The 27,135-nt window shown below is 35.8% G+C and overlaps 1 protein-coding gene across 1 annotated transcript; it reads right to left on the reverse strand.

Annotated features, from left to right (window-relative positions):
- On the reverse strand, positions 1-25,714 carry PSMD1 (26S proteasome non-ATPase regulatory subunit 1). The gene is made up of 18 exons (XM_051211884.1): positions 25,610-25,714; positions 25,327-25,570; positions 25,078-25,294; positions 23,557-23,764; positions 20,858-21,271; positions 17,248-17,488; positions 16,951-17,091; positions 16,098-16,247; positions 15,542-15,732; positions 14,176-14,342; positions 13,800-14,031; positions 12,355-12,496; positions 10,422-10,616; positions 8,375-8,549; positions 7,705-7,774; positions 6,084-6,194; positions 3,542-4,372; positions 1-878 (listed from the first exon to the last, which is right to left on the reverse strand). The coding sequence occupies exons 1-17, from the start codon at positions 25,670-25,672 to the stop codon at positions 3,626-3,628; spliced, it is 3,708 nt and encodes a 1,235-aa protein (XP_051073292.1). The 5' UTR covers positions 25,673-25,714; the 3' UTR covers positions 1-878; positions 3,542-3,625.
- Positions 25,715-27,135: the final 1,421 nt, after the last annotated feature.

The following is a 27,135-nucleotide window of genomic DNA, read 5'->3' on the forward strand; positions in this document are numbered from 1 at the left end:
GCACAGAATCTGCCAAACGTAATATAAAACTGATTTTACACTGCATTGATTTTTAACTGCTTCACTACCTGTAATTGTATAGAAAAAGTTTCGTCTTTTCGAAATAATACTACTTAGACTAAGAACAAAGTCTGCACAAAACACTGAGTTCAAGGATTTCCAAAAAATACTGCACCTTGGTGTATTCAACAATGAATATTTTCTGGAAGGTTAAAAAAATAAAACTTCCATCATATTTCGTCCATTTGAAGTAGATAATGAAATTGTTTTTGATAATATCAACCGAAACTTGCTATTTGAATCTTGAAGGTTGGGAGACTAAAGCAAATCCGCTAATACTATCATTTCAAAACAGACAAACGAATTCACTGAATTTTTATTGAATTTTTGTTATTCGGTTAATAGTTAACAAATTCAAAACAATCACAGTTTGAACTGACCTTTCAATAGATGAACAGTTTCAACCACATATTACTTGTTTAAACCATGAAATTGTACATTCCAACTTGGTTTGTTAAGAGATACACCTAAGATTGGTTTTAATAAGAATCTCAAAGTAAAAGTATAGTCGAATGCTTTAGAACAAGTAACACTTAGTAGGTGATCATCAATTTGTTAATAACTACATTTGAATCTCATTATTTTTCGAGAATTATTTAATATCATCAACAGAAGCACACGAATGGAAGAGAGTACGATTTGAATAATTCCACGCTGTAGATAATACACAGATTCAAGGCTGAAGTATGGACATAACAGTAAAATAAGATGAAGATTTTTAGCACAAGCGGATGATTTTGATGCAGTTTTGTTCTCTGAGCTGGATGGTTTGGTCGTGGAGCTTTCATCGTTGTTCTGAACAGCATCATCAGCATAAACTTCAGGTAAAAGGGAAGCAGAAAAATCACATCAAGAAAACCCATTAGAGTCCAGGTTAATGATAAAAAATTTGAAAATATATTTCAAGAACAACCAGAGAAGGAACTAGTCAACCTTGAGGATGATATCCACCCCGAGGTAGCTTGGTATGATATCTAAAAAGGTGTAGTAACCTAAACCAAAAGGTTAGGAACATTCAGTGAATTTTAGCGACGTTTACAGGGCTGACAGGTGCTCGGAAATTCATCCTGTCTAACTCTGAACACGAGGATCGGAGGCAGCTTAGATGTAGGCTGATTAAAAGCCTACCTAATGATTACGAGCAATGTTGGATAGCGAATGCAGAAAGGATGAAAAAGACAACAACGATAGGTAACAGCAGACAACTGTTCAGACTTACCAAGGAAATGGGTGTTAAAAAGTCGGCTATTAGTGAAACTATCTCGGAAAATGATGGGACTATTATTCACCCTCGATCCAGGAGATTGGACTAATGGGCAAAACACTTTAGAGAACAGTCCAACTGGTCACCAGCTACACTTCAGTTATCCACTATCTCCAAGCAACCTGAATGGCCAATTCATGTAAGTCTTCCAACTCTTAGTGAGGTTGTAAATGCTGTAAGTAATCTAAAACGAGGGATAGGAACAGGGCCTGACGAACTAACCCCTGAGATTTTTAAGCATGGTGGCCCAGTTTTAGCAGTTACATTAACTGAAATCTTAGCTAAAATTTGATAACTGAACGTAATCGCATCTGACTGTTCTCGAGTGATGATCGTCCGAGTTTATAAGGACAAAAATCCTCTTGTGACAATCACAGAGGAATCAGTTTAAGTAATATGGTGTTTAAAATATAGCCTCAATAATACTTCGTCTAACTAGAGCTAGTGAAGAGCAAACCCGAGAAAACCAGACTGGTTTCAGACCTAGACGTGGATACATAGACGAAATATTCACCCTTAGGCAGATTTTGGATCATAAACATCTCGATGTCCGACTAGCTTTAAGGCGACGTTCGACTCCGTTGATCGTGAAGTTTTATGGCAGTGTCATTGAAAGGCGTACCGAAAAAGTGCATTAACCTTGTAGTCTCTCTATTCGAGCAACACTGGTGGAGTCCAACCTTCTGAAGAACTGTCATCGAAGTTAGTGACTTCAAGATGTGTTCGTCAGTTTGGCATCCCTTCCCTATCGTTATTTAACTTTGTCACAGACACTTTAAGGGATTGATTTTCTACCAGGAGATTCACTTATTGACTTAGAATACTCAGGTGATATATTTCTGTTTGGTGAAGACGCTGGAAAAAATGCAATGTTTCCGGATCACTTTAAGCAACAATGCAAGCATGTTTAAGTTGAGGTTCTCTCCCTCCAAATGTAAAATGTAACTTCAGGATTGGCTTGGGTCAGCTCCTGAATTAATGACAAGGAGTGAAATAGTTGATGGTCCGGTGTCCGACGAAATCTCGGTACAGATTCAGATGGCTCGACTGGCTTTTGTCAACTTGTAGCGTAGATATCCTTCTGAAACAAAGGACGAGTCTACTGAGTAGCAGTTTTCTTCGTTCTACTTTATGGGTATGAAACATGGCCATTAATGGAGAGTATTCGTAGGTCATTAGTATTCTATCACAGGTATCTAAGTAGCATTGCTCGTATATTTTAAGACCACGGAATAAACAATGCCTGGGTTAGGAAGAGTACTGGGTAAGGATGAGAAACCGATTAATGTAGTATATACTTATCAACTGAGGTGGTTGGGACGTGTTATGTATGCCTAACCACCACCTACTTCAACGGACGATATTTTCTGTTTCAAGAGTAGGCTGCAAGAAAGCTAGGGGTGGTCAAACCAAAACATGTGAATGAAGTCATTGACGATTGGACTTAACCATTCTAATAGATACAGACTACCGTGTCGGCGTCTGTGTGATTATTGTAACCAATGGTTAGACTTTGAATGAGATGGCTCAAAATCATTTTCAATGGCGCAGGTGCATCTATTCCTTGGTTCCCTAAAATTTCTGAGATCCCAAGTTTCTCATAACTTTCGTTTTTGTTTCGCTTATTTATATTTTCTTCTCGAATCTTGTCTTCGATGCCTAATCTTTCTTATTACCACTGATACTGTTACTACATCTACTATTCTGGGATTAGGCCTGAAAACTTCATCTCTGTGATAATGGGATGTGGCAAATTGGACCGGAGTACATACGTACAGGTTCTACGTTGTGACTGACTAATCTGAGAACAATACTGAAAAGCCTATATATACACGAGTCAAACTGTTATAATCAAAGTATAAAGAACAGTTCTACTACTTTTTTACCCGTAATCTGAGAGGTTAACTGTCTAAACTATCAGACAAGTTGTAATTCCATGATAGTAATCAAAAATTTCTTGTACAGAAATTAACATCCTAGAAATTGACTAGATAAATCCACATTTACTAATAGAACCAATACAAGAAGACAAAACTTATTTTCAAGCTTCTATACAGATTAAGTTAACACTTTTGAAACGTCGGTACATATTTCTTTCTCATTGAGAGAGACGAAACTGATACATTTATACATCAGTTTTCAGACAAAAAATAAACACATTCAGTGAGTCAAAAATGAACAAGTAAAGAAAAATACATTCGAATTTTCCATGCGTACAGAAGTGTAATACCAGAGAATGTAACAAAACAAAGAAAAAGAGTTTGCATGGCACTGAACATAAAGTTGAAACCAATTATCGATTTATTTGTCATTATTGTCTTTTGATTTGCTATCCAATTCAGAATCTGATTTCTTTTCTGCTTCTTTATCAGTTTCCAATATAACATCCATTGGTTCGGAGGACGAAGTTGGAGGTGACTGTTTAGCATTAGTAGAAGAGGTGTCTGTAGCTACAGTGGAGTCTGATTTACTACTAGTACTACTGCTACCCGCAATACTAGGTGTTGTTGTTTGCGATGTTGTACCTTCTTCTATGTATAGAAACGGTTCTGGTGGATTCGGTTCAAGGCTTGATACATGTGATTTGCTGCCACGACGGCTTGAAGTAGACCCACGACTTTTGTCGCGTTTCACCTCTGTACTACTTTCACTCATTTCTATATCTCCTTTAGAAGTGTGATCGTCAGACTCTTCGATTTCAACAGTCGAAACAGTGGCTGCAGCTACATCAAACTCTTCTTCATCATCGTCTTCATCTTCTTCATGCATATCACTAGAAGAATCTTCATCGTCATCTTCATCTTCCTCATCATCGTCATCATCATCCTCGTCAAGATAAGCTCCAATGGTTGATGCATGAATAAGCTCTGTTTTAGAATTAGATCCAGAGCCTAATGCAGCAGCAAGATCAGAGCTACTTGTACCACTAGACGACCCAGTTCCTCCACCGCCTCCTGATCGTTCTAAGGTAGGACCATGTCCAAGTACATTTTCAACTAGAACTTCTGCATCTTGAGGACTCCTATCTTGCACCATCAGTATTCCACCCTACAAATGTATTATAAAAATTGAATTTTAAAGGACGTTCAACACACATAAGAACGATTTCAAAATAAATTATATACTTGTTTTACAATAAAGGAAAAAGCATAAAATTTAGACATGTATAATCTAAATTCACAAAATAGTCGGCTCATTTTCTATGAACTGCTACAAGTACATGTTTGTGTACATGGTTTTGGGCTACACAAATCTCGATCTGGGGACTACTGATACTACCTGGGTGTTGAAGCCAAATCATATACAGTGATGTTCATGACTGTTATCTAGTAGCTGATAGTTGAGTGTTTAAACCAAAAAGATAGCTTTCCGCTCTACTGTGAGTGATAATTAAATCACGAGCTCACACGACAATAAATAAACCAATCTAACATAAATATTATGCACTATGAACTGAAAATATACGAATCATTTGATGAAAAAGGATGGATCAATAATTCAGTCACTAAAAAGTTTATCAATCCATGATAATGGTTTAATGTGGAAAATATATGACAAAATATTTTTTTGGGAAAACTAACAAAAATGATATGGATAGTATTATCGGTCAAATAATAACATTCAAATCAACAAGTTTCTGAATAAACCACTGGAATTTAAATAAGCTTTTCTATTTACTGTTTCACTCTAACCAATAACAATGATGAGAAATATCACACTATGACGAAACAGTTGTCTAATGATTACTAGATTTCATTGGGGGTTTTTTTAGTCTAGTTCGATTTATGATTACAAAAACATTCAACGATCTCCACACACCACTTAAACTAACAATTAACCTTGATATCAGTAGAGAAAAAAAGTTAGAAACAATAAAATGAACAACAATTATTTTTATTGTGATATTTAACAATAAAAAGATGAATGGAGGGAAGAAATACGCTTTTGCAATTTGTTTTTCATCACGGCTTTATACTACTAATAATAATAAGATCAATACCAATCAAGCGGTGATATCACATATTCGTAAGGAGAAGGTTACAGCTAATCAACAAAAACAGAATAAAAATCTGGAGAAAAAAGGCATCGGCAAATGAGAGATTGTGTAATAAGACATTTCAAACTTTTATGATGATCAAATTAATGAGGTTTCTTATTGTTAAATCATATATTAGTCTAAAGCAGGGATGAGAATCAAACTGAAAAGAAATACTTCTCTTCTTTAATTATTTTTCCCTAAATAATATAGTAATACAAAGAGGTAGACTATATTCTTAACATACCAAACAGTTACACAATCATCAGCAGAAGGATGTGCACACGATACAGACGACTAAGAACAAATTTGAAAATACAATTATAACGTAGAAGAGGTATCACGTATTTGCTATGACTTTATTCTTATAAAATCGATTTATAAATGAATTTCTCAAAAGTAGTTTCTTCCACATAACCTGAGGATTAGTAGTTAGATTTATTTGACAAATTTGCAACAAACGATTTTACATACTTCCAATGAAAGGCATTTCTTGACGAGCTACCTGATAAATTAAACCTTGAAAGATGGAATTGTAAAATACAGTACTAATAACTAATGCTTTGTTTATTGAAGAAAAAACAAGTTCCAATTTAAAATTAGCTATAGAAAAATTACATTTAATTACAAAATATCTGTGGGTTACGCAACATTTTAAAATCTGTTATTGCAAAACAAAGATATCTCAAATTAAATTATTTGTTACAGATAGTGGATATATACCTGACTGATTGGTTTTAAAGTTACATAACGAGATGATTCAGGAAGGGTCACGTATCTTTGTTGTGAACGCATTACTCTAGCTGGGTTATTTAGTAGACTGAAATTCGGTTCCTAAATGGTAATAATAATAAACAAATGAATAAGTGTAAATCTAAACGATTATATACAAAATTACGAAGACCAGGATAATTAAACATAAAGGGTTCAATCTACAATTCCATATGACCAAATACATCCTTTAAATAACTAACACCTTTAGGACTAATTAATGGTAGGTAGTTATCGTACGAACAAATAAACTATTGCACGTATGGTGGAGAAGGATCTGTTCCAAAGCCTCCATTGCTCATAAGTTGATTAGAATTGGAAATATGAACATATAAATTAAACGTATTCAGGGAGTTTGTTGGATTGTTGCCAATTTCAGTCACCTTCAGTGTTATTTGTTCATCTGATAACGAAGAAGCGAGTATACTGCTCAACAGTCCCCTCTGTACAACATGACATTATAAGCAGAGGGTATTCGTAAGTTACTAGTACTTAAACATAAGTATCTACTAAGCATTTGTATTGTACTGGTGGGAACACCGAGAGAGCTATGTTGATATGAAAAACAGAGCACTAGACAAATATGGCAGATCGGTTGATGATTTAGTGAATCTTCACCGAATGAGCAAGATGTATTACGCATCCTTGACCAACGTCTACCAGGATGCGTGATATTTGCTTATGTAAGGAGCACGTTGGAAGAAAGCTAGGGGAAGAAAAATCAGAACTTGGAATCAGTTCAGAAAGTTATTGGCTGTTGAACTCGTAGAGGTAGGTAAATATTAATGTTAGGGATTCTAGACCCCAAGAAATCACTTTACAAACCTTTTATTTTTGAAATTTTATTTTGAAAATTTGAATTTCACATTTCCGCGCCAAGAGCATCCATTTTTACCTTCAGGTTGTATTTTACACTTAGAAGGACCTTAAGTGTCATTGGTTTGTTTCCAATTTTAAGAGACTATTTTGTGACGTTTCCCAAGAACATTTTTATACTGTATATATACGATCGAGTCGTATGTCTGTTCGTTCGTGCTCCCGACTGTTTGTGAAACATACCCTTCCCTCGGATGAATCTGGTCTTAGCAGGGCCGGAGAGCAGTTAATAGTTTAGCTCGTCCTGTTGTCGTGTTGCTGACTTTTGTTTTGTTTGCTGATTTAGGTAAATCGTAATCTCTCCAAACGTGGCAACTACGTTGTTAGGATTTGCACAATTATCGGAACTAATAGTTGGAAATGTCGCATGGCATAGCTCAGAGTTGATCATAAAGGTGCATAATCATCCATGCTGTCTTGAAATACTTATACTTTTTATTCCGTTGATTCATTCTTTCTTCTTGAATCCTATTATCTATGCCTAATCTTTGATAAAACTAATTACACTGTGACCACTTCTATTACTACTGCATTCATTTTAATAGTTCCATATAGGTGTGTCTATGTGGTATGGCAACTTGAACTGATATATATATATATATGCTAAGTTCCACACAGTATATTAATAACAATCCATTTCTCTAAGCAAACCCTTTGCTCAAAATCCGATACTAATAAATAATAAGACTTTACTCACTTTCTCTTCTTTTGTTTCAGTTGATGATGCTGAAGGTTTTTCTTCTTTGACAGTTTCTAGTGGAGTATCTCTGTTTTAAAACAGAACAGTTAAATTAACTTGAATATTTAAATTACTGATCAACCGACGACTAATAGATTAAAACTTTAGAAACATTAACATAAGTATTTGTGTAAACAATTGATTTTGAGTTCAATAATAATGATAAGTAGCCCGTTGCCTGAAATGTATCATTCCTTAATTAAATGTACTCCCACAAAGCAAAAGGAAATATATTTACAATGAGGTTGAATACAATAAATTGTATTATGAAAGTTGGTTTTTCATCTGATGTCAGTTCGTAACGAAACCTATATTCAAATAATAAACTTTGATTACTTTTATCTAATAAATTAGAATTTAATTGCCCTATGAAACGACAGAACTACTTAATTTTAATCGTTGAAATATCTACGAATGTGGTTTGTTTTTGGTTGTGGTAATTTGTCGCTAAAAATTATTGGGTAAACAATAAGTAATTAAGTTTGTGCAGAAAGAATACTACTACCACATATCACCATTAAAGCCATTCAAATTTTATCAGTTAGAAGAAAAGACTTTTCTAGGATTGATTTATCTATGATAATGAACTGAGAATATTGTCAAAATCATTAATGCAATAAAATCTTACATGTCCATCTTAACTTCTTTAGTTTGAGAATCTTTGCGAGTTTGTGCTCCACCGGTGGTTGTCGACTGTTGTTGTTCTTTGTGTTGTTTTCTATCAGCCTCCTTTTTACGTTGTTTAGCTGTGATACTTAAAATAGCTGTCTCTACTTTTTCACGTTTCTTTTCTTTTTCCTGTTCTGAAAATTCGAAGAGTAGAATAATTGCGAAAAACGTTAACAAATCAATATGACATGATTTATCATCGTTTTATAGAAAGTCTACAATAATGTGTCACTTTCAGTAAAGAATTATAGAGAGTATTGAACTTCAATGAGAACACGAACCGATTGATCGAACTTAGACTTGTACACTATTATATTCCAATTCATTGGTCTACAGGTTAGGCGTTCGTGCGTAAGACCGTAGGTTCGACTTCCGGTTTCAGAGTAGCGGGTGTGCACTACTGATGAGTCCCATGCTAGAACTACACTGTTATACAGGGGTTCCAGGTTTTTAATGGTTGTCAAACTTGGATCATTTTCTGATTTTGATGACAGTTTTGGGGATCCGGAAGTGAAAACCATATGTTGAAAAAATTGAATTGGCTATGGGCCTTTACATATTCGTCACCATTGAATGATTGAATTCATACTATAAATAAATTTGAATTTCAGCTTCCAGGCATCTATAACCACTTGTCAGTCTCCGCGTCTTGGATTCCAATGCTAGCCAAATCCCATCTATTCTATACCAAGTAACAATTTTATTCGATAATTGTATAAAATGAATTAGGTTTAAGTTAACCTGAATTATGCTTAACATCGAAATTTCCAGATAAACCAAATGTTAATAAGAATAATCCAAGTTCCAATCGGTCCGTAACACTGTTTATTTTCTTTTTAAAAAGGCAATATGATTATATGCATAGATGTGCATTAACAAGTATATGACTCTACTACTGATTATCTGCATTATAACCTAGTACTCAGATGTATATTTATATATTAGGATCTGAGCTATGTATGTCTGTTATATGAAGTTTATAAATACAAGTCCAGGAGGATTTCGAACACAGTGATTGAAAAGTGGATGGATTAACTAAGGGACATTAGTTGGATACAGAATTTTATAGTTCCATAACGTATATGAACATTTGCTGAGATAATTTAAATATGATTTTCACACGTCTTTTGTTGTTCCATTATTGACAGAAATATACGTTAGATCACCACTTAAAACTGAAAAGCACTAAACAGCCGTTTCGTCCTAGCATGGGACTCTTTAGGAAAGTGCACCCACGACCACATCGTGGATTAAGCGCAGGACCTTCAGTCTCGCATGTGAACGCTTAGCTCTCAAACCACCGAGTCGAAATCCAATGGTGTATATGTTTAACTTTACAAAACCAACATACTAGAAATGTATGTGTTTAGAACGATTACTTTGTACCTAGTAGAATATCACAACTTATAAATATCAACTAAAATTACTCTGACTGGCTATATAAAGGATTACAAAAGTCAGTCATACGCTCAATTCTAGAACAACTAATTAATTCTAGTCAGTCTACTTAGACAGAATCCTCCTTCAAAATTATTCATAAAGTCAGAAAAATCGGTCCGACAGGAATAAAAATGAAAGAGGTATGTACAGCAGAGGTTATAGTTATCCACAAATCCAACCCTAACTTTTTATGTACAAAAACAACGTGTTCAATACCTTTTTCTACCATGGTCTTAACCTTTCTTTCTCCCTTCCATAACTTATCGTCTTCTTTACTCATTTTTAAATATTTTTCACAACTACTCATTAGCCGTTATTATAACTTTCAATTATTTTATTTAACTGCACAATTATCTTCACACTGATATTTTTCATTAGCCATTGGATTATTGTATATCCCGAAAGTTATCATTTATTATTCTCATCGGGATATAACTATATATAGTCTAATTAAATGAAATTGCCGAAAAGAAAAAGTTTTCTTCGTTGAATTGTCATTTTTCTGTAATAACAGATAATAGTAAATATAACACAGGAAATAAATAAATAATCAGAATTTAACTAACGCAATGGTTGAGGATAAGCAAAAGTCGACGGTTTAGCATTTGAACGAAACTGTATCTTTGGCATATTCAAATCTTTATTCAATGCTATTAATGCAGTTGGTGTAAATGCTAAGCTGATAAAATTGGTTAATGGATGCCAAAACCAGAAATTCTGAAAGATTAAAAGACCGACAGCCGCTGCCATATTTGCATTGCCTACGTGATACAATATAGCAAATGAACAGAGAGAAAAAATGTGAGAAGTTAATAACAAAATCAATGTTGTAGATTTGACTTGATAATTTCAAATAAATTGAGCATTGGGTAGATTTTTATTAATAAAAATGATAATTTTTAATATCTCAATAAGTAGAAAAATCAAATTTTCTGACATTTAGAAGCTCAGTGTAAGCCACTTCTTCAGAGAATAAATAAACAAACTAGTATGTATCAATTGTAATGCCTCTTATATTGGAGAGTCATCTCGTGCAATCTTGATATGAAGCACAGAACATCATAGGTGTATATAAAACAAACTACTTAATAATCCTGTAGAACTTGAAAAACTCTAAATTAGATTGGCAATAGCAGTGCATCACATTCTCAACAACCATCAAGTCAATATTAAAATTATCAAAATAATACAAAAAGGTTTTTCCAACTACAAACAAAAGTGAGTAGCTGAAGCTTTCTATATATTACTAAATCCTACTACCCTCAATAGAAAAGGCCTTATTATTCATCCAACTTTGACTATCTACCCGAGTTACTACATCTGATTCTAGTCACATCTCACACTATTATCTTACATAGAAATTCAACTCGCATTACAAATGTCACATTTTTCACCCACACACTAATAAACAAACATGTCTCACATAAATTACCGTAATGACATGACACTGACTTGATCAGATCTGTTTATTGATTGGTTGTACAAAATATTTTTGCTTTGTTCCTCTGTACTATTTTAACTTGGACTAATTTAATCAGTTTATTTGTTTTCTGAAGAAGTGGCTTACACAGAGTCGCGAAACGTCAGAAAATTTAATTTTTCCGCTTACTGGGATATTACAAATATATTATTATCAATAAAAATCAATGTTGTGACAAAAAACTACTACACAACACAATCAAACCTATTATACAACACTAAATTACAATATGCAGTATTTTTATCAATTCGATAATTCATGTTGAAATAAGTGGTATTGTTTCATTAAAGTTTTCAGGGAACTTTCAATGACTACACTGAGGAAGGAGTTACGCTATATCTTCCACTATTTCCTGGGTTAAAATAGCGTATGATACTTTTTTCACCAACTTAACTTATCTCATTTTATTTCTACAGTTTTAACCACCATAGATTTTAACTTTGCATCTTTTTACATTGTTAATTTCCCTTCATTGCATTAATATGAAGTTTGGCAGGTTGGGACGATGCACTTTATGTTAGATCCTATATTGTTGCTAGCTAACTGGATATTTCAGTTATCAATTTACTTCCATATCCATATCAGCTGAAGAGTCATAAGAAATCGAATAGCCCTGAAGTTTTTTTATTCTACTTCAATTAAAGTATTCAATCGCGATTAATCTTGGTATTACATCGGTGATCTCATACTTTAAACCAGGTATGTATTTTTGAGAACTGGTTTCCTTGATACCGATACATAACAGTTTTTCTAATTCAGAGTGTGACAACATTTACTACAAAACAGTCGATTAGCAAGAAGTGCTATCACTGATTTAGAGTCCTAGAATGTGATATCTGCTAAATCAGGATTTATGATAACTATCAGTTAATTAGTCAATCCACCCAATGGTTATAGACTTGTGATAAAGAAGTAGAAGTCTTTTATCAACTACAATTAACCGAAAAGAACCTAAAATAATAATTGTGGTACCAAATGGAGGTCATCAAATATAATGATTTGAAATAAATTGGACGTACCCGTACGTGTTTGCAATGAAATAGTCATATTACATCCCCCAGCATCTAAAATGCCACATGCTATGATAGCACCGAATTTGGCCAATAAATCTTCATGACGATCCCCAATAATTTTCAACAATTTCTGACGGAAATCTACAGACTAAAAGAAAAGGATATTTAATTTCAATATCAAACCTTATTTATTACTCATGCGTTGAGCTAACTGTTTACCCACTTCTTCACTATTTAAAGTGTCAGAGTCTGAAATGATCTGTTACGCATTTCGAATAGTTAAAAGAACTTCGAAAAGTTATTTATTTAAGTTAACGCCACTCGATGATACAACACAATTAAAATGGTCGGAATCCCAAAAGAAACGTATTAACTGTTGAATAATTAGGAAACCGTGGCCTCGTAGTGTAGCGGTTAGCATTCTGGACTTTAAAATCCAGAGAAGAAGCAAACAAGCAAGTGAAGAGGATCATTAGAGATGACAAGCAGAAATACGTGGAAGACCTAACAGCGACAGCAGGAAAAGCTACAAGAGAAGGAAATATGAAACAGCCATATGACACAACGAAGAAACCAGCAGGGAAATATAGTAAACCAGAGAGACCGGTAAAGGACAAAGAAGGTAAGCCAGTTATTGAGATTCAGGAACAGAGGAACGGATGGGTAGAACAATTCGAGAAACTCTTGAATAGATAAGCTCCATTGAGTCCACCGGACATCGAAGCAGCACATACAGACCATCCTAGAGATGTCACTCTACCAACGATCGAAGAAATCACCACGGCCGCCAGACAAATTAGGAGTGGGAAAACAACAGGACCTGACAATATACCACTGAAGTCAGATAAAGAAGCAATTGGCAACATGCTTCACACTCTAGTCAGGAAGATTTGAGGGATGAACAAGTACCGACAGACTAGGAAGAAGGATACCTCATCTAGATACCAAAAAAGATCTGGGTGACGGACTACGCTGCAAAGTCGTGCACAGAGAACAGCCGACAGATGCATCATTACACTCCATTAATTACATCATAGTTGTCATATAAGCCATAATCAATGCTAAATCAGTAGAGACATTATTTAACTGTGATCTTAAGTCTGATAAATCGCTATTGAGACATTAGTCTATATTGTGGTTCTGTAAGTTGATAAAATTTTCAAACAAAAGCTTACACTAAAACAATCCTTTAACAGACAAATGCATCTTGGATGTAAGTATGAAATTTTCTAGAGTCGCAGGTGTAAAAGCCCATAGACCTCCATGGATATGCTCTGAAGAAGCGCATTAATCTTGAAGCTAAATGGGAATTTCACTAAGAATAACGTTTTATTACACCAGCTGCAAACAAATATCCGTGAATGATAAGGCAATATGAAAAGTAACAAAATTGACAATATATTAGTTTGTAAATAAGAGCATAATGAAATGACCATCTTTATGACTCATACCTTTGGGGAGGTAACCGCATTCTGCTGAATTAATACCATTGCATTAGCAATTAAGGCACCTTGACGAACAAATGGCACTGTCCCTTCATGTAAAGTTTCTAATAAACTAACAGCTTCTTTAAGGGCTGTTCCCGCGCAGGCTATTCCTACAGCCATAGCAGCACCATAGCGCAAATGAGGATGGTAAGATTCAACGAGTAAGGACACCAGTGATGGGACCTGCTCAGGATTTCTAAAAGGTAACAAAAAATGAGGGTTACGGTCAAATTAACTTCATTTTTAAGGTAAGAATGCTTAGTACAATGGCTTGCTTGGAAAGAAGACTAATGACAAATAACCGATAAGTATTCTGAGAAAACGTTTATACACAACATACTTGAATAGAACGAAACCAAGAGCTGTAACAGCCCATCGTCGAACGTCATCATTGGTGTCACTGACTGCAGCGTGGAGTAAACGTTTCACTGCCTGATTATTACCAGTCCCACAGTAAGCCATTGCAATTGTTGCCATACCAGACCAACGTAAAATGGGATCATTATCCTATATTTTGAAGAAAAACAAACAGGAATAACCAATGATAGAGGTTGATTGAATAAATGACATTTTGCAAATCTGTCTATATGACGAAAACAATTGACAAATATGGAATAAAATTCTGACACATACTTATCCGAATTAAAAAGTTCTTCATTTAGTGATAAAGACCACTAGGGGCTCTGTCCACTCGTTGAAACGATAAGTATCAAAAACCAACCGTTTGCTAAATAACTGTTGATGTTAGATGAAACATATAGGACTTATATCGATAGATTATGATTTTCAGGACAGTTAACATCGATAGGAAGAACATATAGCATATATAATAGTAGTCTCATCGTGAGATAAATAGATTTAAGTATTGAGGATTAAATGACAACCTAGTAACATGATGGTAAAGCTCTTTTAACCACGATCTGTTGACTACACTGAGATCCTAAGGGAAGACAAGAAATTACTCATCATACTAGTGGATCGCTTCGTCAAAATAACGGTCCTCGGCCTGCATTACATATTTACGTCAACTAGATTTGTTTTTAGTTCGTTCGATGTCTTGATGTTTTTTTTACTGCTAAAATGTAAATCTCACAACTACTGAGGAAATGAATAAAAACTCTGGTTTATATGAATATCTAATCCTACTAGGTCTTAAGACCCAATTGCACAGTATGTGACACATTAGTGAGGTTAGAATAGGACACAGGGAAATTTTCCATAGAAGGCTCTAAGATTTTCCATGAACATTGGTCTGTCTAGGATTGCTGTGGAAATTTTGTTAGGGATTAGTGTAGAAATAATTAAAATCACCATCATAGAGTCTCTCGACAATATGTTCGAAAATTAAGCCGGATACTCAAGGCTTAATTTCATTGGCGTATATGTGACCTACTAAATATGTCTTACAATCCCTTATATAAAACGACATGTAATCATGCCTACTTTCGTGTTTAATAGTTTGTAAACAAACATGTCTGTCACAAGCAACAAAAAATTATCCTGCTACCCAGTTGTATTGTCCTTTGATACCATTTCATTCTGGAGCTCGTGTCAACAACTTAACCTTGTGAGCAGTCCTAAGTTGACCGAATTGTATCACTGTGCAACAGCTATCGACCAACGGTTTTATTTACCATTTTAATTAAAATTTACCCAGCAAAAATTCAAAACTATCATTTACACAACACAGTGAATAAAAAACTTACAATAATCAGATTGTCAATAAGTTCGTCAGCTTCTTCAACTCGACCGTACATGACAAGTGCAATGCCTAAAGCAACGCCACGTATAATCTTCTCATGTGCTGTTTCTTTAGCATAACCAAGTAGATCTTCAATAGCTCGTGTTGACCCAGTTCCTAACATGACTAAACCAATACCAATACCCGCTGCTTCACCTTGAGACAAACACAGTATGATAAATTAAAATAATAATAAATAAAAATACTAAATAAGTCGGTTAATCAACTGAATCACGCTATGAGTAGAAGCCTTTTGCAAAACCACAGATTAAATACATTCAATTTTTTTTTAATATAGGAAAATAAAATAGTTCAGTCTTATGTAATAATGAAATTAAGAAATAGGCTTCTATGGTTAGCACTCCTATAATCATGATATAACTCAGGATGTACGATAAACCATTGTGAAGAACTAACTGCATTAATGTTATTTGGTGCTAGGAATTATGAATAATGGATAATTCACGTCGAATACAATAGAATGGATAGAATAACAAAGAAAATATTGTAAACAAGCCTACCTGTAATTGCATCATCTTGATAAAGATTAAGTTTAATTTGATCATACACGTCCTCTCTACCGGTCCCCATAGCAGCTAAACCAAGGCCTAAACATGCACCATGCCTGACAGGTTCTGCAGTAGCCTCCTTGCATTGATTGAGCAAATATTCTGAAGAAATAAATAATATTTAACAGTCGCTATGGAAGAGTATAATTAAAAAATAGAGAGATAAACAACTTCGTGAAACTTAGGATGAGTTCGCATCAGTACAAAAATGAACAAGGTTCACAGTATAGAGAGTAACAAAATTAATGACGAAAATGGTAGTGAAGAACCAAAATTAAGAAGTAAAAACTGTCGATATAAAAGAACCTGGTAGAACCTATGAATCAGAAGTATGAAATAATCTCGTGTTTAAAACTTTATGCAAAATAATGAGTGTATCTCCGCCATTAAATATCGCAGATTATCATGGATATAAAATACCGCGAAAGAGCTATATCAACAGATCGGGAATACAAGCTAAATAAAAATTAAATGACAAGCATTATGCAAGTAAAATATGTGAGACAATCTAATACAGCGCAAAATGATTGAAACTAATTAGTACCAGAATAATTTATTCGCAAAAATACCCACCAATATGTATAAGTTAATAATCCAAGTACCCCAACCAAGGCCATATGAAAAAGCATTTATAAAAAAGTAGAAAACTAGTTACATAGATACAACTAGCTTATCTTATGAGCCAGTAAATGTTTACAAGGTACATAAGTTTGATACATGGTAAAATTTTACGGATGAAAATATTTTTACACAGAAAGTAATTAAAATGTCTTTTAAATATTTGTGATTACTTTCAAGAACTTACCTGTCATCGTTCCACCATGATTAGCATGAATCAAACCTAGAGCAAACAAACCACCACCTTCAGTGTACACGGAACCGGATGAACCGCTTGCATCTTTGGGCAAATAGGCAGACATAAGACGTAAAGCCTCTTTTTCATGACCTGAAAGGATAAACAACAGCAAGACAACAATCGGAAGTTATAACTATCAGTAAAAACTCGGACAAAATATCTGTAAACCTTATCAGTACTGAAATCAATGTTTATTATTATCCCAGTAGGTACACTCCCATAAATGGAAAATAATAAAATATTTACCTTTGTGTATAACCCCAAGGGTAGCAGTAGCAGTAAATTTAGCCCAATTTACAGCTTTTCCTAACCAATTTAAATGATCCCTTAAAAATTGATCTGATGTTGTTCCACAATGCATAATACCATTTGCAATAACTGTAGCATTATGCGTCACCGAATGTCGTACCTCATCACGTATGCGTTCAAGTAGTCGAAGGTCAGCTTTGTTATTTCGTATCAAAAATTGGAGATGCAATTCAATTACCTAAATATAAGAAAATCGAATTTTTAAGTAGTTAAGACAATATCTACTAATGACTATAGTAATGAAAAAGCGTGCATCCACAGTGTACGTTGGAATGGTAAAGTTAAATTATACACTCGTACTTTACCATGGTATGATCATTTTTTCAATATCCTTGCGCTCGATTACATAGGTAATTCAGTACATAGATCGTTATTGTCATACGAACCTGTCATATGATATCTAGTAATGCCACTCCGTTACACAAACGAACATGACATGCGATTAAACCAATTGATTTGAAAATTACTTGGTGGCTGTTTTAATATCGCTTTAGATCAGTGACGTTAATCTGAGTTAAGATAAATATAAAATACTGCCCTTAAGTACTATCCACTAAGTGAAGAAAATCAACACCTGGTCAAAGCAAAACTGGTTTGTGTAGAAACGAATACTGAAAGTGACGGCTTTTTGTCGAGTTCGACCATTCGAAACACATTTAATGGTCAACGTTTGAAGATGTCCTACGACAAACCAGTTATGATAAAATCACAGGTGTATGAAATCTGCTTTCGTTCAGTTTTGTGCAACACATAATCAATAGGAGGGAATGTCAAAGAAATTAATATAATGAAAATGTACACAAATTGTGCATCTAAAGTAGTTTAGTTTATAAAATATATTCGCTAACTAGAATTATTACAAAAATTCGTTCCTACTTTTGAAATACATCTGTTGGTACGTTTGTGCAGTACTGAAGAGCCTTAGGATAATACATCCTTGATTTTATCCGTCAACGTATGTAAATACTTGCATAGATCAGTTGAAAATTGAAGAATCTGGACGTTATTAAGAGAGTTACAAAAAAGTCGAGTGGAGTTTAAAGCTTAGTATATCTGTTCACCATAGTGTGGTTAATGAGTTTATTATATTTATTTGAACACATAAATATTGGTACAAGAGGGCACCAAATATGTATACACCACACAAAACAATGAGAATAAGAGAAAAAGAAGGTAAGGCGAATATAAGGGAAAAAACAAAAACGACCACAGATTAGTGTGTGGTAGTGTAATAATAATAATAATAATAATAATAATAATAATAATAATAATGGGGGAAACGGAAAGGTACAACCAGAAGGAATTCTTACAGATAAAAAAGTTACGTCTATTTTCTACGAAAAAAGTAAACGAAGTTACAGCAGGATCGCCACTGGCTTCTATTCTGAGCCATATCTGATAACGTCCCTAGCCACTGTGTCGTACCATCTCTCAGACCCCAGCCAGGGAGTAGTGAAGAACCAACAAAAGCCAGCCCTTTGCAGCTTTCTTTCATACCACGATACCTTGTCATATACCGACCACCCCTCCGCTTTTTCCAACCAGTCCCAGAGTCGGCAAATAATGCACGACGTGGAATTCTCTGGGACGGCATTCGTAGAACATTTCCAAGCCACCGAAGTCGATGTTTCAAGATGATGACACCAATTGGATTATCGTCTCTGTGCCCGAACACACGATGCCGAACCTCTGCATTACTAACATGGTGTTGCCACTGGATGTCTGCAATCCTTCGGAGACAACGATGATCGAACACAGAGAGTCGTCTAACACCATCAACTCGGAGAGGCCAGGTTTCACAAGCATAGAGAAAAACTGCTCTCACCGACGCGTTGTAGATCCGACCTTTTACAGCCAGACTAACATCACGAAGGCGCCAAAGATGGCCCAGATTGGCATAAGCCGCTCTGGCTTTCACTATACGTGCATTGATCTCATCACTCACGCCACCACCAGCACTTATGCAGCTACCTAGATAGACGAACTCTTCGACTAATTCTATCTGCTCACCATCCAGGGTGAATACAGGATTAGAATCCTGCCAGTCTTGTAGGAGTACTTTGCACTTCGAAGGTGCAAAGCACATACCATACCTACGAACACTGACTGCCAACTGATTAAGTGCGGATTGCATGACTTGGGCATTATCGCACAGTAAGACAATATCATCCGCACACTCAAGGTCGGGCAGTCTTTATCCAGGCAACAGATCCACACCGCCATTACTTACATCCATCAGAGCTGTTTCCAGAATGTCATCGATGGCAAAGTTGAAGAGAAATCGTGAGATTGGGCAACTCTGTCTAAGCCCACTACTTGAATGGAACTGTTATAATCTCTTTCTTACGGTTATGACCCAGCTATTCCTATTGCTTAGTATTCTCGGACACCGATTCACTCAACAAGTCCCCAAATCAGAACACGGTTGAACAGGAAAGAGATTATATTCCAAATAACAAGGTTAGATGGAAGTAAGATGCAAGTAAGAAGCACAATAGGGAAAACGTCAGTATATTTATAGTTTTTACATGAGAAGATTCTAGAGTATTCTCCAACTATCGACTAGTGCTGATTGGATAAGAATTAGCCAATCGGCGTGCACCAAAGCAATCGTGCATTGAGCATGCTTTAATCCAGTCTATGTCCCGCTAACAGGAACGATGGAGAAAGGTGGTTGTATGCCTTCACTCTACCTGAGGTGTTTGTAATACAGGGTCTTTAAGATGCTAAAAAACTTCTCAGGCACACTCTTATTCAATAGACAATCCCAGAGAACAGTCCTGTCCAATGAATCGAAGGCAGCCCTGATGTCAAGAAACACTACGATTGTTGGCCTTTGATAAGTATGGCGGTGTCCTAACATTTGGTGGAGGGTGAAGATATGATCAATACATCCTCGACCACAACGAAAACCAGCCTGCTCCTTGCGAGCCAATCTTTCTCGGGTTTTGAACAACCTACGAAGTATGACGGAAGCCAATAGCTTGGACGCAATCGGAAGCAGACTTATCCCCCGATAGTTGTTACAGGAACGACGTGAACCCTTTTTAAAGATAGGGACAACTATCGACTCATTCCATGACGTTCGTACACTCTCTAGTTCCCAGACCTTTGCAAACAACACAGTAAGTTCCTTAACCAGAAAGACATCACCATCTTTAAAAAGAACCGGAGGTAAGTCATCTGGGCCCGGTGATTTGTAGCGCTTCAAAAGTTGGAGTTCCTAGAGGACTTCCGCCTCATTTGGTGGATCCGTCGACGATATTGACGATGTTTACTGAAATAATATTTACGCTTCGATTAACGGTTAATGAGTGCTTGAAACCACTTTCATCAATAAGAAATATTTACACAAAAATAATGGCAGTTCAAAAAACATTTTGTGATGATAAGCATAAGAAAAAGGATATACTCTTCGCGTCGACTGACAACCCCTATTTAGTCAGTACAATACACATTACCATTTTATCAAAATAAATACTGTCTAACAATAAATTATCTTTCTAATAATATAATAAAACCAATTATGTACGGTTCTGATGCTTACTTTATCTCCTGATAAAATACTGACCAAGTGCATAAGACGATTTTTAATTTCTTTATCTAATTCTGACAGCGGTTCATCTGCAGGTATCTCAGCCTCTTTGTTTGTTTCACTAGCTAATGCAGTTTCCACTGCTTCTTCTGCTTCCTTGTTGTCTGATTTATTTTTATCGCCGTCTGTAGTTTCAACGGTGGTACAAGCTGAACCCTCCGGCGTTTTTGAACTTTTTGCAGCGTTTTTATCACGTTCAATTAAGCTCATTACATGACTCAACTTTGAGCTCCGGGCAAGAGAGGCTGAAACACGTTGAAGAAAGTTTTGGGTTGCATTTTCATACAAATCAAAACCTATTTGATATGCTGTTACGGCTGCCTCTTGTGATTGTAGTAACAAGTGTTCCAGAGTATCTGCTGTGGCCTGAAATGAGAGTAAATATATACCACTTAGTGTATTTATCTGTAAATAATGAAATGAAAAATTTGAGGAACCAAGGGGGCTAGTGAAAGTATGTCCTTACCAACCACTGAGTAAATTACCACATTTTAATGAAATTATGATACATCAGCGCTTTTGATCACATATTAAAATATCACATTACATGATAACATACAAATTATGATGTGAAGGTGGAATTCCACTCAATGATTAGTATATTTACTGACCAATGACAAAAGTAGGACAATTATTTTCCTTACGGATTTCAACAAGAATGTTCTCAAACTGTTAAAATAATGAACGACATGAAAACTGACTAAATTTATATCATCAGAATCAAATGATATTTGGTTCTTAAAGTTAATCTTTTAACTAAAATTTTCCTGAACAAACAGAATAAAATGGTCGACAAGTCACATGCAACACAGAACCTGGTAGATTTATTTTAAGTTGTCACAATAAATCATGACAACGGGATTTCAGAGTAGTATAAGTGGTAACAGGATTTGTGGTAGAAGAAAAAGTTAGGGATAAAAACTATGGTTCGAAACAGTATGAATTCGTAGAACAAAATAACTTTTAAGATGATTACTAAATTCAAGATTTAAGTGTACACAAAGAGTGAACACAACTGTACCATTGCGAGCAATATTGATCCATGTCACCTGAAGTCCCTAAACACCAGTTACAGTAGTTACGAGAACCACAACCAGATAATCTGAATCTAAATACATGGCTCAGTTCGACAGTTGATGATTTCATGGACTGACATCAAGTTTTGGCTTGGTTGCTCGAAAATTTCTCCCAGCACCCAAATGTTCTGGTACGGCCGAGAGTGGGGAGAGTCAGTTTTCCCACTCAAAATGCTCTCACACGGCCATGCGTATACGGCTACTACCACGGAAGTCCTACTCACTGCCTCCTCGCAGCGGTGTCTTACGAAATTGAGTGGACAAAAAGCGAATGTCCGGCGCTTTAACCGGATCAGTGGACACGGAGAGTCCACCTGGGGAAGTTGGAAAACCCTGATTCCAAACCAGTGGTGCACATAGGCTCCAGTATCCTGATGGAGCAAATGGAGTATGAACCAATTGTTGGTCACCGGCTACCATGGACTGCCTCTCCTGACGTTGCCCCACTGCCTTGTGGATCAGATCTTTAGGTCGAAGGCTCCGGGTGTGGCCACCTGAGAAAACCACCTGCTTCGGTTTGTGTACCCGGGCAGTACCACAGCACACACATAAATCAAGTGACTTGTGTGTCGCATATGTATTCGGTGTCTCGTATGTTTATGTGCTTAAATAAATAAAAAACACCAGCTATCACCTCCCATCAAGTTAATATTAAACGTATTTATGAAACTCTTAAAAAGATTTTAGATCTTTTGGTTTGATTTAGAATGATGAGTTATCACATCTTTCAAATGTGTGTGAATGTATGTTCTTCATCGACTATTGATATGCTCCATTCGAGCCGCAATTAAGCCCTAGATAAAAAATGACAATTAATGACGCGCAATCTGACTCCATATGATCGGAAGATGATGTTAACGAAATATATATCCTGCTTGAACCTTTACATATTCACCGACTTGATTTACATTAGTGAATAACAGAACAGGTCAAATAGGAGAATGGTTTTTGGATACGTATATTTCATACATTTACTGACCCAGATAATGAGAAAAGAAGCCGAATTGGAAAAGTCAAACGTGCAAACTCAATTTAATAAAATGTGAATGAATATTTTAATTCAGACAGAAAAACAAGCTTAAGACATGATAGAGAGTAAGTGATAAACATTCACGCATATACGCTCAGATAAGAGCAATGAAGATAACAGATGAATAACCGACGAGGTCAAATATGTGTAGATTATGACTAAGAAAGATCAGGTTAATTGGTATGTCTGAAATCTAGAGTAATCTATGCTGGTGTGAAATAGTATTAAATGGTACACTATCGCTTGATTCATCATCGTTAATGCATAGGTTCATAATCGTTATTCTTAGTGTTATTCTCTTCCTTTTCAGTGATATATCTGTGAATGGCTTAGTTGAAGTACCTTGATGGTTAAAGTACAAGACTTCCAACTAACATGTTTTAAATTCAGACCCTCCTGACCTACTTTGGTTTAGATACTCAGGTAATACCGTTAGCTACGTATAGAAACTTACGCTAGATAAATTAGCTGACAATCTTAAAAAACAATATTTCATGGAACATTCTAACGTAACAAATGAAATAAATATTTTAAAATTGACGAACCTGTGGGTCATCCATTAGTACTAAGCACTGACAAACATTTACAGCATCTGAGGGAAGAGCTCGGTTCATATACACAGAAACTAAGATTTTAAGAAGACGGTTTCTCAAGCGTACACTGTCGATTAAAGTGAGCACAACACGAAAAGCATAGCGAAGCATGCCCTCTTGATCATCCGACGAAATTATCGCCTTCTCAAATATGTCCAACCTGAAAAGAATGATATTTTATTCACTTAAAATATTTCATTCCAGTACAAAAGTGGCAAACAGTTGAAAATATGCGAGTGACAAAGAGCAAATACTCAACTCGATGAGTTGGATCAGTACTTCAAAACCATGTTACATGGGCGATTTCGGATGGAATAAAAGTAGCTAGATGTCAGAAAAAATTAATATACTACTTGAGTACCTAGATTACCACGTTGTGTTAGTATACCGAAAGCCAATTAATGGTGACCTACACATATTACAGATTAGAAATGAAGACTAAAGAAGAGCTATCTTTCCGTTATATTTGAAGCCCGAATGGGGGAGATATGGTCCAAACCTCAAAGCACATTCACCACTAATGAGTAAGTACTACTTTTCATTCCAAGTGAACAACTTTCCTATCTATTTAAAATGTGGGTGAGACTAAATAATGGACGACCTCCGGGCTACGCTAGAAAAACCTTGAGAATCTCTGTCTACATACTACGGCTAAATGAAGGTCATAAACAGGTGTGAGTAATTAGGACTAATATTTACGGTTGATAGTTAGGTTTATGAAGTAGATTTAAGGTTTACATCATGAACTGACATCAGCTATAATGGCAAAACTCTGTTTAGCCAAGTGAATGAATTAGTTTCGCGAAAAAGTCCAAGACCAGTTATCTTAAACCTGATTGGTTCGTCCATAAATTATAGTCTCGCCAAAATCTGTTTATTCGTAAACCTGTGTGAGCAGTAAAACGAAACCATTTAGTGCCATAATCCCCTTTACTAACCACTGTACGTCATCGGAGTCTGTTTACCTTATTGAACAGTAATCACATAAAAGCATGGACTCCATAGGATTATATACGTTTATAATCGAACAGACAAAATAACAGAAAGATCTCAGTTGGTAGAGAAAATCGACCTAGAAAACAGCCTAAAGGACTCTGACAATGACTTGAAAGTATGGAAGTTTAATTGAACACGGTGATACACAGTGTAGTTCGCAGGTCGCAGCGAGATAGTTGGATGGCTTCCGCGACAGTGCGCCCAAAGATATCGTTCACAGACGAGTTCATGATTGACATTGCCTTCGACGAGATACCAGTGTCAGGATGAACTTGGCAAACTTTATAGATGTAGATAGCATAACTCTTTCCTCCTTCTCTTCTTCTTCTTATCAACCTTCGGCAGCTTAGCCTTCGAGACTTTCTTCGCGGCCTTACTAGAAACAAATTTATGAGGCATCACTTTGTAGACGAACGCGTTTGGTGGATGGTTATCATTATGTAAAAAAACATTGATGGGATTACACCAAAAACATACCTCCGAGTTTCAATAGCTATTCCCAGGGCTTGTTTATACTGTTTGTGATCAAAGCAACGGTCAAACATTTTGTTGACAACGTGTTCTAGTCTTTTGTATGTTGGACTAGTAACAGACCAAGTACTGTCGTCTGAATATTCTGCTACAACGGAACCGGACGAATCCACAAGCTGATCTTGAGCAGTTCGAAGAGCGGTATACTTATCAATACATTTAGCTATACAGTTGTAATTAGTATTTGTTATTTACCAATAATGGTTTCCACAAATTCGGTATTCGCATTTAGATCGAAGAGCTCTTCAGCACATAAAGCATAGTGAAGTGCATCATCATAGACAGCTAGATGATAATAAACTTTGGAAACAAGTAAAGCAGCAAGTTTGTTATATTCAAAATTAGAGTCTTCATGAAGTATTTCAATTTTCATTACTGCTTCTGAGATTTCAGCCCAAAACTCGTCAACCATATCATAGAGACGTTTTAGAGCAAATGCCTGAAGTGAGAATAAGTGAAATAAATTGGTTGATTTTACTTTGACATCAGAACCCTTGTCGTCCAAAAGAGAAACAAGTCCAGCAGCAGAAGTCAGTGCCATTGCAGTCCGTGACTAATCAAAGTAACGTCAGCTTTGAATGACACGCCTCGGTCTCCCAAGGTGCTAAAAGCCAAGAGACTTACATTACTGCTCAAAATTTATGTTACTACAATTATGAATTTTTTTCAAAAACTGAAGATTCTAATGCCATATAGGGTGGAAAAGCTTCGTTAAGTTACGTCCGAATAAATGATACGAAAGTATATGAACTTCACTTTCTGGACATTATGGGAAAATTCTCTCCGATGGTCAGCTGTAGATGGAAGAAATTGGGAAAATACGATAATATCAAAATCATCACTCACTAGAAAGTAAGTCATTGCCTGATTACTTCCTAATTGCTGCAAGCCGGAGGGAATGAGTCACGTCGTAGTATACTAATATACGATACTTCAGAAAGGTGTTTCATCAATTTCGTCTGTATTCACTGGATCCACTCTAATACAACTGCCAGATATTTAAACTCACAATTGCAAATGCCCTGGATTGTTCTGAACGTATCCCTACCCGACTTCAGAAATTAGACCAGCTGTCCATAATTCCTCAAGCCTTTAGAAGATGCCGTCATACTCTCACCTATGTTTATTCAAACAATACTTGCTGTATTTCCGTAGCCCCTATAAATGCTGGTTGTAGACTCCTGCATTTGATAGGAATACAAAATACTAAAAACATCGCCTGGAGGATCCCACTCTTCACAGATTTCAGTGAGACTAAAATATGACCCATTGACACGCCAACAAACTACCACTTTCGCTCTAAGTTAAAGTGGGGAAACTTTGGAAAACTTTTCAGTCACCTGTGATTTACAAACCTACAGAAACTCTTGACTTAAGTTTTACACTATGTTGCACTTTTAAATACAGTGGTTACTTCTAAATTTAGTGAAATTTCTGCCTGCTAAAGTGTTTCATGCCGTTTCACCCAGCTCTACAGTCAGAGACGTTACCACTAAGCTGTCCGTGCCGTGACTGACCTCCTGTAGGGCTGTAATGCATTTGCAATTGATTGATCACTGGATGGTGCTGAAAGTATCCAACTGCTTAATGACTGTAATATGGAATATAATAAACTTCACTCTCCTTTGCATATATTTAGTTCAATTAGACTTCGCAATTATTCATTCATAACTTTGATCCTATACATCCTCGGCTTCACGCTATTTTTGTTTGGCATTTCGGAAATTTCGCCCTGAAAATCTAGTGGTTCAAGGTCTATTGTGCAATTGCTATGATTATGACTAGAACAATACATTTCAGTTGGTTCCTTATAGTTTACGAGTAACCGTTTGGTATTCGAATTGGATTTTTGATACTTGGTTCGTAAGCTACAAGCATATCAGTCAACTGTGCTTCAATAAAACTCCGCCTGGAGTTTCTCCGGGGGCTACTGCCGGTTCCAAGCCCGGATAAAGGAGGATAGTTGAGGATGGGGTTAGCGACCCCATCCCGTAGAAAACTAAC

The sequence above is a fragment of the Schistosoma haematobium genome, chromosome 1 (genome assembly GCF_000699445.3).
Source record: "Schistosoma haematobium chromosome 1, whole genome shotgun sequence".
NCBI classification, from domain to species: domain Eukaryota; kingdom Metazoa; phylum Platyhelminthes; class Trematoda; order Strigeidida; family Schistosomatidae; genus Schistosoma; species Schistosoma haematobium.

Coding starts and splice junctions, on each gene's coding strand:
- PSMD1 (XM_051211884.1), bottom strand. CDS start 25,672: ATGGCACTGACTTCTGCTGCTGGACTTGTTTCTCTTTTGGACGACAAG. Junction 12,497..13,799: donor ATGCGGTTACCTCCCCAAAG/GTATGAGTCATA, acceptor CTTTTCTTTTAG/TCTGTAGATTTCCGTCAGAA. Junction 6,195..7,704: donor CTGAAACAAAAGAAGAGAAA/GTGAGTAAAGTC, acceptor ATTACCATTTAG/GAACCGAATTTCAGTCTACT.